Raw genomic sequence first — 18,222 nt, 5'->3', positions numbered from 1 at the left:
CACAGTTACATAGAACAAGAACATAGAATAGTACAGCACATTACAGGCCCTTCGGCTCATAATGTCGTGCAGACGCTCAAACACTGTGTACCATATAACCCTCCACCTTAAATTCCTCTGTATACCTGTCTAGTAGCCTCTTAAACTTCACTAGTGTATCTGCCTCCACCACTGACTCATGCAGTGCATTCCACGCACCAACCACTCTCTGAGAGAAAGCCCTTTCTCTAATATCCCCCTTGAACTTCCCTCCTGTTACCATAAAGCCATGTCCTCTTGTACTGAGCAGTAGTGCCATGGGGAAGAGGCACTGGCTGTCCACTCTGCTTATTCCTCTTAATATCTTGTACACCTCCACATGTCTCCTCTCATCCTCCTTCTCTCCAAAGAGCAAAGTCCTGGAGCTCCTGTTAATCTCTGATCATAGTGCATACTTTCTAAACCAGGAAGCATCCTGTAAAAATCTCCTCTGTACCCTTTCCAATGCTTCCACATCCCTCCTATAGTGAGGCGATCAGAACTGGACACAATACTCCAAGTGTGGCCTAACCAGAGTTTTATAGAGCTGCATCATTACCCCGTGACTCTTAAACTCTATCCCTCGACTTATGAAAGCTAACACCACATAAGATTTCACACTGTCTCCACTACACCACTCCCGTCTCTCTCATTCATCCTCGTTTACAAGCAACCCCGTCTCTGTGACCCTGCACGCTCCTGCACATTGCATCGTCTCCATCGTTCCGTGTGTTCCCTACGCCCTCCCCGTCATCGTGATACACTCCAACCTCTAAGCACTCCCTATCTACGACGCCCCCTCCCGAGTTACCTACTCTCCCCTCTCTCTGTGTCTCTGGCAATTGTGGGGAGTATGAGGGAGAGATGACGTTTAGTATTACACTTCCCCCTTTCCACGATATCTTGTGAGCTTCTCCAATGCTCTCTATGCACAGGCTGGTCATGTGGTTGCACACCACTTGCATCAGAATATGCAATCGTAAGCCCCTTTCCTTGGCCTCCTCACTCCTCCCCTTCCTTCCTCTTCCGCGCAGCACACCAACTGGTCACAAACACACACACACCATCTCCGAGAGACACACACAATTCGAGACCACCGGAACGCCAAAAGGCTGGGTATGGGTGAGTGGGGAGAACGGAGGAGGGAGAGGGTTGCGAACTGTTTCTGACTGCAGTAGATTGGGCTGCGATGGTGCGGGAGCTACTCCGGGACCCGGGGAATGTGTGATGGATTGTTGTGCAGGGAGCATTACTTTCTGTATTTTTCCAGGCGTGTGTGATGGGATCGTACGGAGGGAGTCTCGCTCTGTCTCTGACTCATAGTCAGACTCGGATCAGATGTAGGGAGACAGTCACGTTCTGCTCCAAAGGCTGTAATTAGAACGCCACTTTTGTGGCCTCCAGGTATCTCCCCTTCCTTCCTCTTCACTCAGAAACCCAATCCTTCTCTATGATTGCTACATGGGTGAGTGAGCAGCCAGAGGTCCTGGTCCATAACGGTACCAAGGACATCGGTATGAATAAAGTGGTGGATTTCCAAATTGAGATCAGGGATTTACCAATCAAATTATACGACAGGACAACTGCCCGTCCACGTGAGCCCAGGCATAGGAAAACCCTGCAAATTAGCACGTGGCTCAAAATTTGACGTAGGTGGGAGGGCTTCAAAATTTGACATCATTGTGTATTTTCAAAGGAAGGTGGGATCTGTACAAAAGATATGGAGGACGGTTTGCACATAAACTGGAGGGGAACTGATTGTTTGGCAGCACTGGGCATGAGACCTTTCGGGTGAATTGTTGAGCTCGAGTAGCAGGGGGATGGGATTCAGAGTTCCAGAGCAGATCGCGGAGTTGGTGTGGAGATAAATGTTGTAAAGAGCTCAGACAGAGACGGGAGTCAAAGGGTTATTTCAAAGCACGACCTTTAAAGAAAGGCAGCTGAGCTGCTCAGAGATGAATCCACACACTGAGATATGGTATTCCGGCCATGACGGAGTCGTGATTGCAAGAGGAGAAAGCGGAACAGCGCGTAATTTCGGGGTTCCCTATTTTCAGGCGTGGGAAAGCGGAAGGAATTACAGGAGAAGGGGTGACATGACTGGGCAGAGAAACTGTCAGCAGTTCACAGTCAGAACAGACAAGAGAACTCGTCAAAGTGAGGCTTTATCGGTGGAAATGAGGAATAAGAAATGTATGGCCGTGATCATGAGGCTACATTGTAGTCTAGACAACATTCTGCTGGATTATGATAAACAAACCTGTAGAAAGACCGCAGACTGATGCTGAAGTATAAGATTCTAATAGCGGGATATTTCAGCTTTCCACGGGTTAACTGAGTCCCAAAATGCAAAAAGACCAGTGGGAGAGAGTTTGTCAAATTGTTCAGGAAAGATTCCTTAATCAGTACAGAGAAGTCCCAACGAGAGAGAGAGAGCAATACTTGATCTCCTACTGCGGAATGAGACAAGCCAGGTGTCAGAGGTTTGTGCAAGGGATCGCCTTTAATCTGGTGATCAAATTGCCATTCATTTCAAGGAGGTTCTGAAAAAGGATTGGTCCGGCCCTCGTGTTTGGATTCTAAATTGGAGAATGGCGAATTTTACCTTCGATCAGAATGAATCTGGAAAGTGTGGATTTGGCCAAGTTGTTTTTTTCTCTGGTAAAGGTGCTTTTGGTAACTTGAAACCCAAGCTCAGTTTAATCTCAGTGTAGAATGGAACGACCTATACAGTGAATAGTGGGAAGTGTTAAAGGTGAGAGGGATTTTAGCGTACTAAAAGTCTGCCAAAGGACTGACACATGCGTCACCTCAGCAACAACACACCCCTTACCGTGACACCGACACGTCCTTCATCGTGACGCCAATACACCGTCACGGCCTGCGTCATAATACTTACACACACCTCCCCGCCTCTATTGGCCGTCTCCTCGCTAACAAACCTCCATGTCTACGTAACGAAACCACCTCCTTATCCTTCCGCGCATGCGGCACATAGCCCTCTCCTACAACCCCGCCCGTTTCCGTTATCACATACCTCCAATGCACCCCTCCATGCCTCCATGACCCACTCGACGACACCACTCCTTCTCTGTCTTCAGATCGAAGATTGATGAGGGAGACTTAAGGTCTGTTGTCACTCCTCCCTGTTTCCACCCGAATATCGACCTCTCGCTTCTCAAACTCTCCAGTGCTTTCTGCGGTTGATCCGATCATGTGGATCCACACCAATTTCCTGCAGTGGCTGTAATCTCATCACCTCTTCCCAGCAAAGCGCTCTCCAACCATTCCGGCCTCTGTTCTCCACACCGCATTCTCTCTCTCTCTCTCTCTCTCTCTCTCTCTCTCTCTCTCACTCCTCTCTCTCTCTCTCTCTCTCTCTCTCTCTCTCTCTCTCTCTCTCTCTCTCTCTCTCTCTCTCTCTCTAACTCCTCTCTCTCTCTCTCTCTCTCCTCTCTCTCTCTCTCTCTCTCCCACACACACACACTCACACACACACACACACACACACACTCACACACACACACACACACACACACACACACACACACACACACACACACACACACACACACACACACACACACACACACACACTCACTCTGCTGGACGCCGAAGTGCTGGCGATGGTGAGAGGGGAGGGAGCTTTCGACATTTATTTTCTGAAACCCGGTAGCGTGAGACCGGATGGAGCATGGGGAAAGGGGCGGACTTCACAAAAGGTCTGATCCCAACAGAGTGATACGAGACAGTGTTTATGTCGCTCCCCTCTGTGGCTGAACCCTGGCAGTGTTTGATGCGACGGTGTGGAGGGAGCATCACTCAGTGTCTAACTCCGGGTGTGTGTGTGTGATAGGGCGCTGTGCAGTAAGCTTCATTTCTTGACTGACGCCCAGAATGTATTTGGGACGAGAAAGAGGGAGCTTCTCTCTGTGTCTGTACACGGGTGTGATAGCACAATGTGGAGAGATCTTCACTGCATGCTTAACCAGAGAATCTTGTACTGGATCATTGTGGGAGAGGTCTCACTGTGTCCGACTCCGTGAGGGAGATGGGATGGTATGGAGTGACCCTCTCTCTGAGTCTGAGTCAGAGAGACAGGTGATTTCGGTGTCTCCAAACAGAGATCAGGAGCCAGATAAATGCCACTCACACGGCTCGGCGAGTGGCCATGAAAAGCAACGATTAGAGAAAGAACCTGCATTTAAACAGCAACTACTCAGAGTCCGGGATTCATTAGCAAGGGCAAATAAATATATGGCCGGTGCAAGCGGAGAGGCCATTACTGGAGTGGGCAGTGTTATCGTGGGCATTTGTGGCTTTCGCTCTTTCAAACTTCAAGGAGGAGAGTGCAGGTTGAGAGAAGGCACAGATCTGTTTATAGATTTCTTTCAGTGAATTTATTGTTTCCTTCCTTATAATCGGACAGTTGAAGCAGTAGGCAATGTCTAACCGGAGCTTTGAAAATTCCTTTTGTGGGACACGGGACGGCAAGGAGATCTCCAGTGTCTCTGATGACTTCACCAGTGAGATGTGCATTCGGATGCCGCTTCTAACACTCGGGGTTAAGGAGCTGGAGCTGGAACTGAATGAACTACGGGTCATTGGGACAGCTGAGGGGGTGATAAGGAGGGCATATTGGGAAGTAGTTAGACCCACCGTGTAGGACAGAGGAAACAGGGTATAGTCAGGAGGCTGAACGGGGTTAAACAGCCAGAAAAGAATATTCTTGTGGCCAAACTCCTCTGTAATAGGTGGATTGGGAGAGGCTATTTTTCTGCAAAGGTATAGCGGGTAATTTGAAGCACAAGCGCCATTTAAACTCCGTGCCCAAAGGAAAGGCCCAGACCGTCAGCGGTGGGAAGTGTTGAGTGAGAGGGCGACTCCAGTGTACACTGTTGGGATACACACATTGTGAATAGTGAGGAGAGCCGGGGAAACGAGCGAAATGACAGAAACGAATTGGGACAGAGTTTAACGGTTCCGGGTGCATACATTGGGGTCTGGTCCCCGGTTACGGGAAGAGTGTGAGGGTCTTCGGAGAGCATTCAGAATAAATACACCGGGTCGCTGCCTGGAATAGACAGTATAATCTATAAGCAGACAGACCAGATCAACTGTGCAATCCTCTAGAGCGGCGGAGTCTGTGGGCAGACTGATACAGGTCTGTATCATTACGAGAGTCACAGGTAAACGATGCAACCGGTGTATTAGTCTAGAGTGGCGGGGACTGAGCTGCGAGGAGATACAGGTCTATATCATTATGAGAGATACAGGGAGACCAGACAGAAGGTGTATTAGTCTAGAGCGGCGGGGACTGAGGTGGGAGGAGATACAGGTCTATATCATTATGAGAGATACAGGGAGACCAGACAGACGGTGTATTAGTCTAGAGCGGCGGAGACTGAGGTGGGGGAGATACAGGTCTATATCATTATGAGAGATACAGTGAGACCAGACAGACGGTGTATTAGTCTAGAGCGGCGGAAACTGAGGTGGGAGTTGATACAGGTCTATGTCATTATGAGAGATACAGGGAGACCAGACAGACGTTGTATTAGTCTAGAGCGGCGGAGACTGAGGTGGGGGAGATACAGGTCTATATCATTATGAGAGATACAGGGAGACCAGACAGACGGTGTATTAGATTAGAGCGGCGGAGACTGAGGTGGGAGGAGATACAGGTCTATATCATTATGAGAGATACAGGGAGACCAGACAGACGGTGTATTAGTCTAGAGCGGCGGAGACTGAGGTGGGGGAGATACAGGTCTATATCATTATGAGAGATACAGTGAGACCAGACAGACGGTGTATTAGTCTAGAGCGGCGGAAACTGAGGTGGGAGTTGATACAGGTCTATGTCATTATGAGAGATACAGGGAGACCAGACAGACGTTGTATTAGTCTAGAGCGGCGGAGACTGAGGTGGGGGAGATACAGGTCTATATCATTATGAGAGATACAGGGAGACCGGACAGACGGTGTATTAGTCTAGAGCGGCGGAGACTGAGGTGGGGGAGATACAGGTCTATATCATTATGAGAGATACAGGGAGACCAGACAGACGGTGTATTAGTCTAGCGCAGTGACAGGCAGGAGCATGTACAGGCATCGGAGGCAGATGGGCATTGTGTAGGCAGTAAGAATTTCACTGGTATAGTACAAAATTACAGTCGATGTGCCTGTTCTTTTCCGTGATTTACGTTCACTGTTCTTCGGGAGGGGAGAGACTGATCTGAACTCGGAGAGTGGGAAGAGCAGTGGTGGATTAGATCAAGGAAAATGACGATTAACAAAGCTGCAGAACCATTTTTTTCACAGACGACATGGACAGTGAACGTCACACAAGGAGAGACCGATCAGAGTCAAGCATACGGCTAATCTGCCTTTTAACAGCGACCCTCATTATCACGGGTATCTGCTGGAGGATTCATGGTGAGTTTCACACCGGCCGGAACGACTGAACCGCAGAGAATAAAAATGGCCACTGTAACAGCGACACATTCCCAACATTTCCCCGAAACACCCTTCACTCTGATAATAATACACACCTCACTGTGGTACTGACGGGCCGCTTACAATGACTACGACACATCCCTCACCGTGACCCCGACACAACCCCCACCAGCACAGAGCTCAACGTGATACCGACACACTACTGACAATCATAGAACCAAAGAACATTATAAAACAGAAACAGGCTTCTTGGCCCTTCTTGTCTATGCCGAACCATTTTTACTGCCCCGTTCCACTGACCTGAACTTAGATCATATCCCTGCATACCCCTCTCATCCTTGTACCTGTCCGTTCTTTTTTATGTGATAAATGTGAACCTGCATTCACCACTTCAAATGACAGCTCACTGAACACTTCCACCACACTCTGTGTGAATAAGCCCTCTCCCCAATGTTCGTTTTAATCCTTTCGCCCTTCGCCCTTAAACCATGTCTTCTGTTTTTATTTCTCTCCCCTAAACGGTGGAAAATGCCTGCTTGCATTCAGTCTTTCTATACCCAATAAAATTTTATATACCTCTATCAAATCTCCCTCAATCTTCTACGCTCTATGGAATAAAGTCCTAACTTATGAATCCTTTCTCTGTAACTCTGTTTCTCAATTCCCGGCAACATCCTTCTCAACCTTCGCTGCACTCTTTCAAACTTATCAATATGTTTCCTCTAACGAGGTAATCAAAACTGGACACAATACTCCATATTCGGTCTCACCAATATTTTATAGAACCTCACCATCACATTCCAACTCTTAGATTCAGTACTTTGAATTCTAAAAGCCAATGTGCCAAAAGCTCTCTTTACGACACTATCTACCTGTGACGCCACTTTTATTATGTATTAGGAATTGGGAATTATGTATCTTTATTCACAGATCCCTCTGATCTACTGCACTCCTCAGTGCCCTACCTTGTATGTTCTACATTAGTTTATCCTTCCAAAGTGCAATACCTCACACCTGTCTGCATTAAACTCCATCTTCCATTTGTCATCCCATTTTCCAGCTGATCCAAATGGTTCGGCAAGTTTTCAAATTTTTTTCACTTTCTATTACACCTCCAAATCATCACACTTGCTTATCCATTTTACCAAATTATCATCCAGATCATTGATATGGATGACAAATAACAATGGACCCAGCACTGATCCCTATGACACACCACTTGTCACAGGCCTCCACTCAGAGAAGCAATCCTCCACTACCACTCTCTGGCTTCTCCCATTGAGCCAATGTATAATCCAAGTTACTACCTCACCATGTATACCTAGGGACTGAATCTTCCGAACTAACCTCCCATGATGGACCTTGTCAAAGGCTTTATTGAAGCCCATGTAGTCAACATCCACTGCCTTCCTTTCATCCAGATTCTTTTTAACTTTCTCGAAAAACTCTAATAGATTGGTTAAATATGATCTACCACGCACAGAACCATGTTGACTGTCCCTAATAAGTCAGTTTAATATTAATCTTAATATTCCTCCAATAAGTTACCTGCTACTGACGTCAAACATACCGGCCTATAACTTCCCGGATTAGATTTAGAGCTTTTTTTTTTTAAACAACGGAGTAATATGAGCTGTCCTCCCATCCACTGGCACCTCACCCGTAGATACCGACATTTTAAATATATCTGCCAGGACCCCGGCAATTTCAACACTGCTCTCCTTCAAGGTCCGAGGGAGTAATCTGTCTGGTCATGGGGATATATCTACGCTGATTTGCCTCAAGACAGCAAGCATATCCTCCTCTTTAACTGTGTAGGTTCCGTGACCTCACTACTTGTTTGCCTTACACTCCTCGCATTGAAATAGACACACCACAGAAGGTTATTACCACCACACACAACCTTTCTATTTCTGACTTTGCTCGAGCTTTTAGCATCATATATTTTCACCCCCGTTCCACTATCTGCTCTGACACTCTGCTTTCCATACCCTTGCAAATCCAGTTTAAACCTTCCCCAGTAACACTAGCAAACATCCCTGAAAGGATACTGGTAGTTCAGGTGTGAACCGTTTCTCTTGTACAAGTACCACCTGTCCAGAAGAGGTCCCAAAGATCCAAGAATCTGAAACCCTGCCCCCTACACAGGTCCTCAACCACGTGTTCATTCTCCAGAGCATCCTACACTTACCTTCACTGACACGAGGCACAGGTAGCAATCTTAAGATCACTCTCCTCGAGGTCCTGCTTTTTAACTTCCTGCCAAGCTCTCTACACTCACTCTTCAGGACCTCCTCACTCTTTCTTCCTACGTCATTTGTACCGATGAGAACCATGATATCTGGCTGCTCACCCTCCCACATCACAATGCTGTGCACAAGATCAGAGACATCCCTGACCCTGGCACCCGGGAGGAAACAAACAATCCGGGAGTCTCTGTCACGATTTCAGAACCTCCTGTGTGTATTTCTAATTATCGAGTCCCCTATTAATACCTCTCTGCTCATCTGCCCCCTCCCTTCTGCACTGCAGAACCAGACTCAGTAGCAGAGATCCAGTAGCCACAGCTTGTCCCAGACAAGTCATTCCCCTCCTACATCTGTATCCACATCGATATACATGTTGCTGAGGGGAACGGCCACAGGGCAACCGTGCTCTGTCCGCCCTTTTCCCCTCCCTCGACTGACGATAACCCAATTACTCGTGGCTTGCTGACTATTATCTATAAACTGCTCATTCTCGGGAATGATCCGGAGGTCATCCAGCTCATGCTCCAGTTCCCTAAAGCGGTTTATTATGAGCTGCAGCTGGATGCACTTCTTGCAGGTGTCGTTGTCACGGAGGTTTCCCTGACTTCCCACATCCTGCAAGAGGAGCATTCCAACATCCTGCCTGGCACTCTCTCTACTCTAAACTAACAAAACTTCTCGCAAACGACATTTGATAAGGTTCCACATGGTAGTCTTATTCAGAAAGACAGAAGGCATGAGATCCAGTGAAGTTTGGTCTTGGATTGAGAATTCGTTTGCTTGCAGAAAGCGAAGGGTCGTTGTTGAGGGAGTACCTTTGGATTGGACGGTTGTGGCGAGTGATGTCCCACAATGATCGGTTCACGGACCCCTACTTTTCGTGATTTTTATTAACGACCCGGATGCGAGGGTTGAGAGGGTTGGTTGCAAGTTTTCAGACAACGCGCGGATTAGGGTGTTGTGGATCGTATGGAGGACTGTCAAAGATTGCAGAGATTAGATTAATAGAATGCAGAAGTTGGCTGAGAAGTGGCAGATGGAATTCGAACCGGAAAAGTGTGAGGTGGTACACTTTGGAAGGACAAACTCCAGGGCAGAGTACAAAGTAAATGGCAGGATACTTGCTAGTGTGGAGGAGCCGAGGGATCTGGAGGTACATGTCCCCAGATCCCTGACAGTTGCCTCACAGGCAGATAGGGTAATTAAGAAAGCTTTTGGGGCGTTAGCTTTCATAAGTCGAGGAACTGAGTTTAAGAGCCGCGATGTAATGATGCAGCTGTATAAAACTCAAGTTAGGCCACACTTGGAATATTCTGTCCATTTTTTGTTCGCCTTACCAGAGGAAGGATGTGGAAGCATTGGAAAGGGTGCAGAGGAGATTTACCAGGATGCTGCCCTGTTTAGAGAGTATGCAATATGACCAGCGATTAAGAGAGCTAGGGCTTTACTCGTTAGGGAGAAGGAGGATGAGGGGAGACATGATAGAGGCATACATGATATTAAGAGGAACAGATAGAGTGGACAGCCAACGCCTCTTCCCTGATTACCACTGCTCAATGCAAGAAGACATGGCTTTAAGGTATGGGGTGGGAAGTATAAGGGGTATATCACAGGAAAGATTTTTACTCAGAGAGTGGTTGGTGCGTAGAATGCACTGCCCGAGTCAGTGGTGGAGGCAGATACACTAGTGAAATTTAAGAGGCTCCTAGATAGGTATAAGGAGGAATTTAAAGTGGGAGAGGGGCTTATGGGAGTCAGGGTTTAAGGCTCGGCACAACATTGTTGGGGCCAAAGGGCCTGTACTGTACTTTACTATTGTATATTTTATGTTCTGTAACACAGACACACCCCTTAACCGAGATAAAAACACGGTCCTTACCTTAAGAAAATCAAGACTCATCCTGACGCCGACACGCCATTCACCATAACATCAACAATGCTGTCACCGTAGCACGGTCACGACCTTTAACGAGACACAGATACACTCCTGACCGCGACACTGACACGAACTTCGCCGTGACATACACGTCGCAGTCACACTGACCACAACGTACCCTTCTCTAATATCGACGTGCCCCTGACCGTGATCAGCGTGATCTGCTCTGCACTGCACCGTGACAAAGACTCACACGTCACTGTAACACCCCTTACCGAGACAGTATCACCCCTCAACATAACACCGATGCACCGCTCACTGAGACAATTACCCACACATTACCCTGACACAGGAACACCCTCACCGTAAGACCGACACCGAAATTCACACTGACACCGAATAGTACTCTGCGTGACACCGTCACATCGCTCAGCGTGACCCTCTCGCACACACCGCGACCATGACATGTATCTCACCGTGACACAGACATAAAGCTCTCTGTGAGACCAGCACACCCCACACCATGACACAGTTACTACACCCACGGTGACGCCACAAGGCCCTGACACCCTGACATTTTCCTCGTCTTGACATCGAGATACACTTCATTGTGAACCGGTACACCTCTTGCCGGGGCACAGAAATACCTATCATAGTGACACCGACACGTCTCTCACAGCAACTCGGCATGCCCCGCACGATACTGACGCAAACCATCATGGTAACAACAACAAAACTTTCACCGGGACATTGATATACCCCTCAGCGTGACACAGACACGCCCCTCAAGGTGGCGCAGACCCTCTCACTGTGCCACCAGCACATCCTTCACTGTGACACCCTTCACCGTGACACTGACACAACACTCTCTGTGACCCGTTCGGTAGCGTGACGCTGACTCACGTTTCACTGTAAACGCTAAACATCCCTCACCATCTCTCTCAGTATCACAGATTCGTCAGTCTATGGAAACCTGCCACCGAAACTACAATGAGTTAAACTCAACTCTTCAATCCAAGCTTTCTGCGCACAACTCTAATCTGTCCGAACTTAAACAAATGCACAGCGATCTCCGTCACCATTTCTGTGAATTGCTGACCAGCAGAAGAGGTGAGGCATCATCCCCCTCTTTCACCCACTCATCATCACAGGGCAGGCATGGAGAGAGGAAGCGTCACTCTGTGCTTGACATCGGCAGTGTGTGATAAGTCGATGTGGAAGGCGTAACACCTAGATTCCGACACTGGAAGAGTGTGTCAGGACGTTGTACAGGAAACTTCACTTCACGTCTGACCGCTGGAATGAGTGTCTGTTCCTGACTCCGAGAGTGTTTGATGGGACAATGTAGGCGGAAGCTTGACTCCACGTCTGACCCCGGGGATTTATAAAAGGCAGTGTGCACGGAGCTTCACTCCAAGTCTGACCCTGAGCGTTTATAAAAGGCAGTGTGCACGGAGCTTCACTCCATGTCTGACCCTGAGCATTTATAAAAGGCAGTGTGCACGGAGCTTCACTCCACGTCTGACCCCGGGCGTTTATAAAAGGCAGTGTGCACGGAGCTTCACTCCACGTCTGACGCCTGGAGTGTGTGATGGGTCCGTGGAGAGAGAGATTCAATTTGCGTCTGACCGTGTTAGTGTGTGATCGGACGATGCAGGGATCTTAAATCTGTGTCTTACCCCGTGTATGTATGATGGGACTCTGTGTTTGACACAGTGCGCATGTGATGAGAAGCTATGGCGGGAATGGGGGATGGGTGAGGGGTTTTGGGTTTGGGGTCATGTGTGTGTCTGACACAAGGAACGGTAACGCATGCCTGGAGAGGAGACATGATAGAGGTATAAAAGATATTAAGTTGAATAGATGGAGTGGAGAGCCAGCGCCTCTTCCCCAGGGCACCACTGCTCAGTACAAGGTAACATGGGTTTAAGGTAAGGGGTGGGATGTTCAAAGGGGAATTTAGAGGACTTTTGTTTTACTCAGAGAGTGGTTGGCGCGTGGAATGCTCTGCCTGAGTCAGTGGTGGAGACAGATATACTAGTGACATTTAAGACACTATCAGACAGGTATATGGAGAAAATTAAGGTAAGGGGATATATGGGAGGAAGGGATTAAGTGTCGGCACAGCATTGTGGGACACACGGCCTGTACTGTGCTGTAATATTCTATGTACTATGTTCTATTCACTCTGTGTCTTGATCCCGGGAGTCTGTGATGGATGGTGTGGAGGGAAATTCACTGTGTCTGATCCTTGTTAATTTACGATGAGACGTGGCGGAGGGCTATTAACTCTGTGCCTGACCTCAGGTGTGCGTGATGGGACAGCGTGCAGGGAATTTCACTCTGTGTGTCACGCCGTGTGTGTGTGTTGGGGACATGTGAAGGGAGATTCACTCTTTGTGACACTGTCCCTTGTCCCTGATTTTCAGAGCAAACGTGTTCCAAGGACTGGATCACAAAAAAAGACCGGTGTTATTACGTATCCACGTTTGACACATCTTTCCGCAGAGCGATGCAAGAATGTACAAACCGTGATTCAAGGCTGCTGGAAATCAATTCAAGTGATGAAGCGGTATGTGTCACAGCACGAGAAGATCCCACAGTAACACAGGAATCATCACACACTCCCGGGGTCAGAAACAGAGTGAATATTCCTCAACACCGTCCCATCACACACTCCCGGGGTCAGACACAGAGTGAATCTCCCTCCTCACCGTCCCATCACACACTCCCGGGGTCAGACACAGAGTGAATCTCCCTCCACACCGTCCCATCACACACTCCCGGGGTCAGACACAGAGTGAATCTCCATTCACACCGTCCCATCACACCCCCCCCGGGATCAGACACAGAGTGAATCTCCATCCACACCGTCCCATCATACACCCCCGGGGTCAGACACAGAGTGAATCTCCCTGAACACCGTCCCATCACACACTCCCGGAATCAGGCACGGAGTGTATCTCCCTCCATGTCACCCCATCACACACTACCGAGGTCAGACTCAGAGTGAATCTTCCTCCATACCGTCCCATCACACAATCCCGGGGTCAGACACAGAGTGAAGCTCCTTCCACACAGACCCATCCCAGATTGCTGTCGTAATCAGCTGAGAGAAGCTCCGTACATATTCTTCGTTTCTCAGCATTAATCAAGTAAATTTAACTTCACAGAGCTTTGTATCCCACAATCTTCTGGACAGCAAACTTGTTTACTGGATTGAAAAATGCGAAAACGGGTGAGATTATGACTAACCTGTGGGGTGAAGATTGGTTATTGACATAGTCCTGACCGGAGAAAATGGGATTAGTTTACGGACTGAAGTAATTTTGTCGTAAAAGGGAGAGGCATTGTGATTTATTTGTAGACTGTACGTGGGTAGGGGGTAAGGTGGTTCAATGGGAACATTTTTGGGCCGACACGTGTCTGTCGGGGAAGGACACTGCAGTGGGAATATTTCGGAAACTGCCAGTGGGCAGTGGGGAGAGATCAGTGACAGAGATTATTCTGGTACTGACGCATGTGGGTGAGGACAGCGCGGTGCAGTGGGATCATTTTGCAGATAGTCGCCGGGTTGGGAGGAGAGAGAGCAACAGCGGGATTAGTTTGGTGAATGACATGGATCTGAGGGGCGAGAGTAGGACAACTGGATTAGTTTGGAGACAGATACAGGGCGATGGCACACATTTGGTTAACGGAATTAGTTTGCGAACTGACGCAATGATGTGGGAGAGAGGGTGCCAGTGGTATAAGTCTGGAGGCGGACCAGAGGATATGAGGAGAGCGCGGAGTAGTGGGATATGTCAGGAGACAGACAAGGAGCTCTGGGTAGAGGAAGGGGCAACGAGATGAACCTGGAACCACACAGGGCTGAGGGAAGATTGTGGAACAGTGGGATTCATTTCGGGACTGACATAGGTCTGTGGGGCGAAGGTGGGACCGTGGGGTTTGTTCGGGGACTGAAACAGATCAGAGGGGGGAGGGTGGGCCTGTTCGATTCGTATGGGGACTGAAAGGGGACTGTGGTGAGGATGCGGTTCGGTGGGATTAGATTAGGGGATATGGGGCTGTGGGGAGACATTGGGTCAGTACGATTAGTTTGGGGACTGACACAGGATTGTGGGGAGACATTGAGACAGTGGTGTCTGCCTGGGTACTGACACGGAGCCGTGGGGGGAGAGTGGTTGAATGGGATGAGTTTGGGAACTCACACAGGCAATTAGGAGAGATCGAATTCATGGGATTTGCTTGGGGACGGACTCCGCTCGGGTCATCTACTGAAGCTGTTTTGTATCTGTTAAAATTGTTTAACACTCCTGGATAGGAATGCGCACCGGAGTCTCCTGTACAAGTTGCCCTCTGGTAAGCGCGTCTGCAGACAGTGCGGAAGCAGTAACCCTTGTGATGGTGATTGGCGTTTCATCTGTGAGAGGTCGGCCCCAGCGTTTCCGGATATTCCTGAAAAGATCCAGGGTCTTTGCCAACAGCCAGTGGAGTCGACATGAATCAAGTGACTACCCCCATTTTCTCCTCCTTCTCTCTCACTCTCACTCCTAAATCCTTACAAATTCCCTCCCCACCCTCTCTGCCCCTCCCTCCTACTCCATCTCATCCTCTTGTCGCAACCATATTCTCCCCACTGGACACCGACAAATCCCTCTCGCCGTCGATCCCTTTCTTTCTCGCCATTCCCCGCCCCGCTACTCCCCGCTCCCTCTAACTTTCTCTCTACCCCCGCACCTCCCCTTATTTCCTAACTTTCCACGCCCGCTCTTTCTCTTCTCCCTCTGCACACCTCTTTCACCTCTCTCCCCTTCGCTGCCCCAGACACTCTCTATCTACCCACCCCGTTTTCTCTGAACCCTCCGTCTCCCCGATCTCTCTCTCCCTCTCTCTTTCCGCTTTCCGCTCACTCTCACCTCAAACCTGTGCTGTCTGTTTCCCGATAACCCAACCCTGGGTGAAAGACTGTCCGCATTCCCTCTGTATGTGCCCATCTTGTACCACGGCAACGGGACCTCCCGACTCCTGTACTCGGTGTGACTGGTGAAGACCATCGGGCCAAGTGTCCTGTCCACCCTATCCGATGTTTTCCACCGGAATCGCTATTTCATTTATTATCTGAAACTTATACCGCCTGGAATTTGTTCTTTTGAAGCATCAGTACGGAGCAAAGATGTACAATTAATGTAAATTGCAAATATTAATAAACACCGCAAAGATGTCGAGTTCCTGCTGATGCGTTGAAAGATGTGATGGGGCAGGGGAAGAAGCTGTTGCTGAATCGCTGTGTGTGGGTGTTCTGTCTCCCGGAGCTGTCAAATACTCCTCCTACAATACCACGTCCAATCCCGTTATCATTCCCGTGAACCCTCTCCAATGTGTCACATCCCCTGTGAGATAAGCGATGGAACCTTGCTCACAAACCTCCAAATCTGAGCTCACAAGTGACGTATTAAACCTGAGACTGACGTCCTTTCGTTTACGTCCCAGTCGTCTCGAAATGAATGCTGTCATCGCATTTGCCTTCATCACCACCGGCTCAAGCTGCAGGTTAAACTTCTGGGAAAGCTGCACGAAGTCTCTCAAATCCCTCCGAACCGCAGATTGTTTTTAACCCTTACATACTGTTCAGGTCGAATTTGACCGTTTTGACAACACTAAAAACACCCTAAATGCCATTTTTAGCCGAAATTTGATTACTTTTCCTAATGTAACCCAAAATGCGCAAACATGGAAATATTTAAAAATCTTAAACTTTTGTACAGGTGCGACAACCTTTTGTACATTGAGGCTGTTCCGAGTCAGATTTGACTGTCTAGTCACCTGTTATGAGGGGATTATTGGGCCGGGTTGAAATTGACCCGGACTATTCTGTAAAGGAATAGAAAATAAGCAAGTTGCCTGGGTTAAAAAAGAAATCATCTCCACCTAGAAGATAGTCTACGTTTTTACTTATCTTATTTTCAAATTTCAGGACCATACGATTCCCGGCACTCTATTCTATCTGCCGCGTCTGCTCTGATTCTCCGATTCTGCCTGAGTCCTTCACCAGCCTCCTGTTTTCTCAACACAACCTGTCGCTCGGTAACGTTGCCACCGACTGTGGTTTCCGGATGAGGGAGTTTCTCATCCCGTTGCAGAGGGACGGACACCAACCCGGGATTTGGAGTCGGTGATTAAAACTGGGAGCACGTGCGCGCTGAATAATCCACATCCTGTCACGCGCACTCACAGTATCCGGGACAGAATTCCAGACGACTGGGTCGGCGAAGTGCTGGGGATTGCTGAGAGGAGAGAGTGGAGGACGGAGGGGGTTTAGCTCTCCTATTGACTTGGGTCGTGTGTGCTGCGATTCTGCGGGTTTTGTGCTGGGGAGTTGCAGTTGAACTAAACAATATCTGAATCGTGAGTGTGTGAAGGGATGGGGAACCGGGAAGTGCCTCTGTGTCTGTACCAGAAAGAATGTGATGGGGCAGTGTCGAGGGAGCATTACGTGTTTGACCACGGGAGTCTGCCATGGGACGGTGTGGGGGGAGCCGCAGACTGTGTCTGCTCCGGAAAGTATGTGATGGGACGGTGTGGAGAGATCTTCACACTGTGTCCGATCCCGGGAGTGTGTTTTTAGCACGCCGTGGAGGGAGACGCACCGTGTGATGGGACAGCGCGGAGGGAGATGGAGTCTCTCTCTGACTCTGGAAATACTTTATATGACTGTGAGTGGGAGCTTCACTCCTTTACAGAAAATTTGGGACAGGGCGGAGGGAACTTCACTCCTTGTCTGTCCCGGAACTTGTGTGATGTAATGTTGGTGAGGGAGCTTCACTCAGCGTCTGACTCCGAGTGTGTATGATGGGATGGTATGGAGGAGTCTCGCTCAGGGTCAGACTGACTTTGGCAGAGACCCATATATATTTCCCCCTTGGGACAGCCTTCAATCAGAGTTAGAGAGCGAGAAATGTGTGCATTATAAACCAGTGCCTCGCGTTTGTATGAACAACAACCAATCCGCAAGGCGGGTTCATCAGCAAGAGAAAATAAAGATAGAAACATAGGAACATAGAAAACCTACAGCACAATGCAGGCCCTTCGGCCCACAATGTTGTGCCGAACACGTCCCTACCTTAAAAAAGTTACTAGGCTTGCCTGTAGCCCTCTATTTCTCTAAGCTCCATGTACCTATCCAAAAGCCTCTTAAAAGACCCTATCGTATCCGCCTCCACCACCGTTACCGACAGCCCATTCCACGCATTCACCACTCTCTGAGTAAAAGACTTACCCCTGACATCTCCTCTGTACCTACTCCCCAGCACTTTAAACCTGTGTCCTCTAGTGGCAACCATTTCAGCCCCGGGAAAAATCCTCTGACTATCCACACGATCAATGCCTCTCATCATCTTGTCGTTATTCGATGACTCTCTGTCAGGTCATATTGGGAGGAAAATAGACCGAATGTTCAGTTCTTAGGAAACTGGGTGACGGTCCGGAGATTCAATTGGTTAAATAATCCAGGTCCAGTACAGCGTCTCCCTGTGGCCAAGCGGCTCAATAACAGGTTCACCAGTTTGTATACTTCTGGTCGGGAGAGACAGGTTAAAATGGCCAAGTGGAGATGTATCT

At 48.7% G+C, this 18,222-nt stretch overlaps 1 protein-coding gene across 1 annotated transcript; it reads left to right on the top strand.

Annotated features, from left to right (window-relative positions):
- Positions 1-1,060: 1,060 nt before the first annotated feature.
- Positions 1,061-15,107, top strand: LOC140719895 (oxidized low-density lipoprotein receptor 1-like). Its single transcript, XM_073034820.1, has 6 exons — positions 1,061-1,140; positions 6,343-6,456; positions 11,548-11,712; positions 13,032-13,174; positions 13,776-13,840; positions 14,927-15,107. The coding sequence occupies exons 1-6, from the start codon at positions 1,137-1,139 to the stop codon at positions 15,105-15,107; spliced, it is 672 nt and encodes a 223-aa protein (XP_072890921.1). The 5' UTR covers positions 1,061-1,136.
- The last annotated feature ends 3,115 nt before the right edge of the window (positions 15,108-18,222 follow it).

The sequence above is a fragment of the Hemitrygon akajei genome, unplaced genomic scaffold, assembly GCF_048418815.1.
Source record: "Hemitrygon akajei unplaced genomic scaffold, sHemAka1.3 Scf000033, whole genome shotgun sequence".
NCBI lineage: Eukaryota > Metazoa > Chordata > Chondrichthyes > Myliobatiformes > Dasyatidae > Hemitrygon > Hemitrygon akajei.
This window is presented reverse-complemented; position numbering and strand designations above follow the sequence as displayed.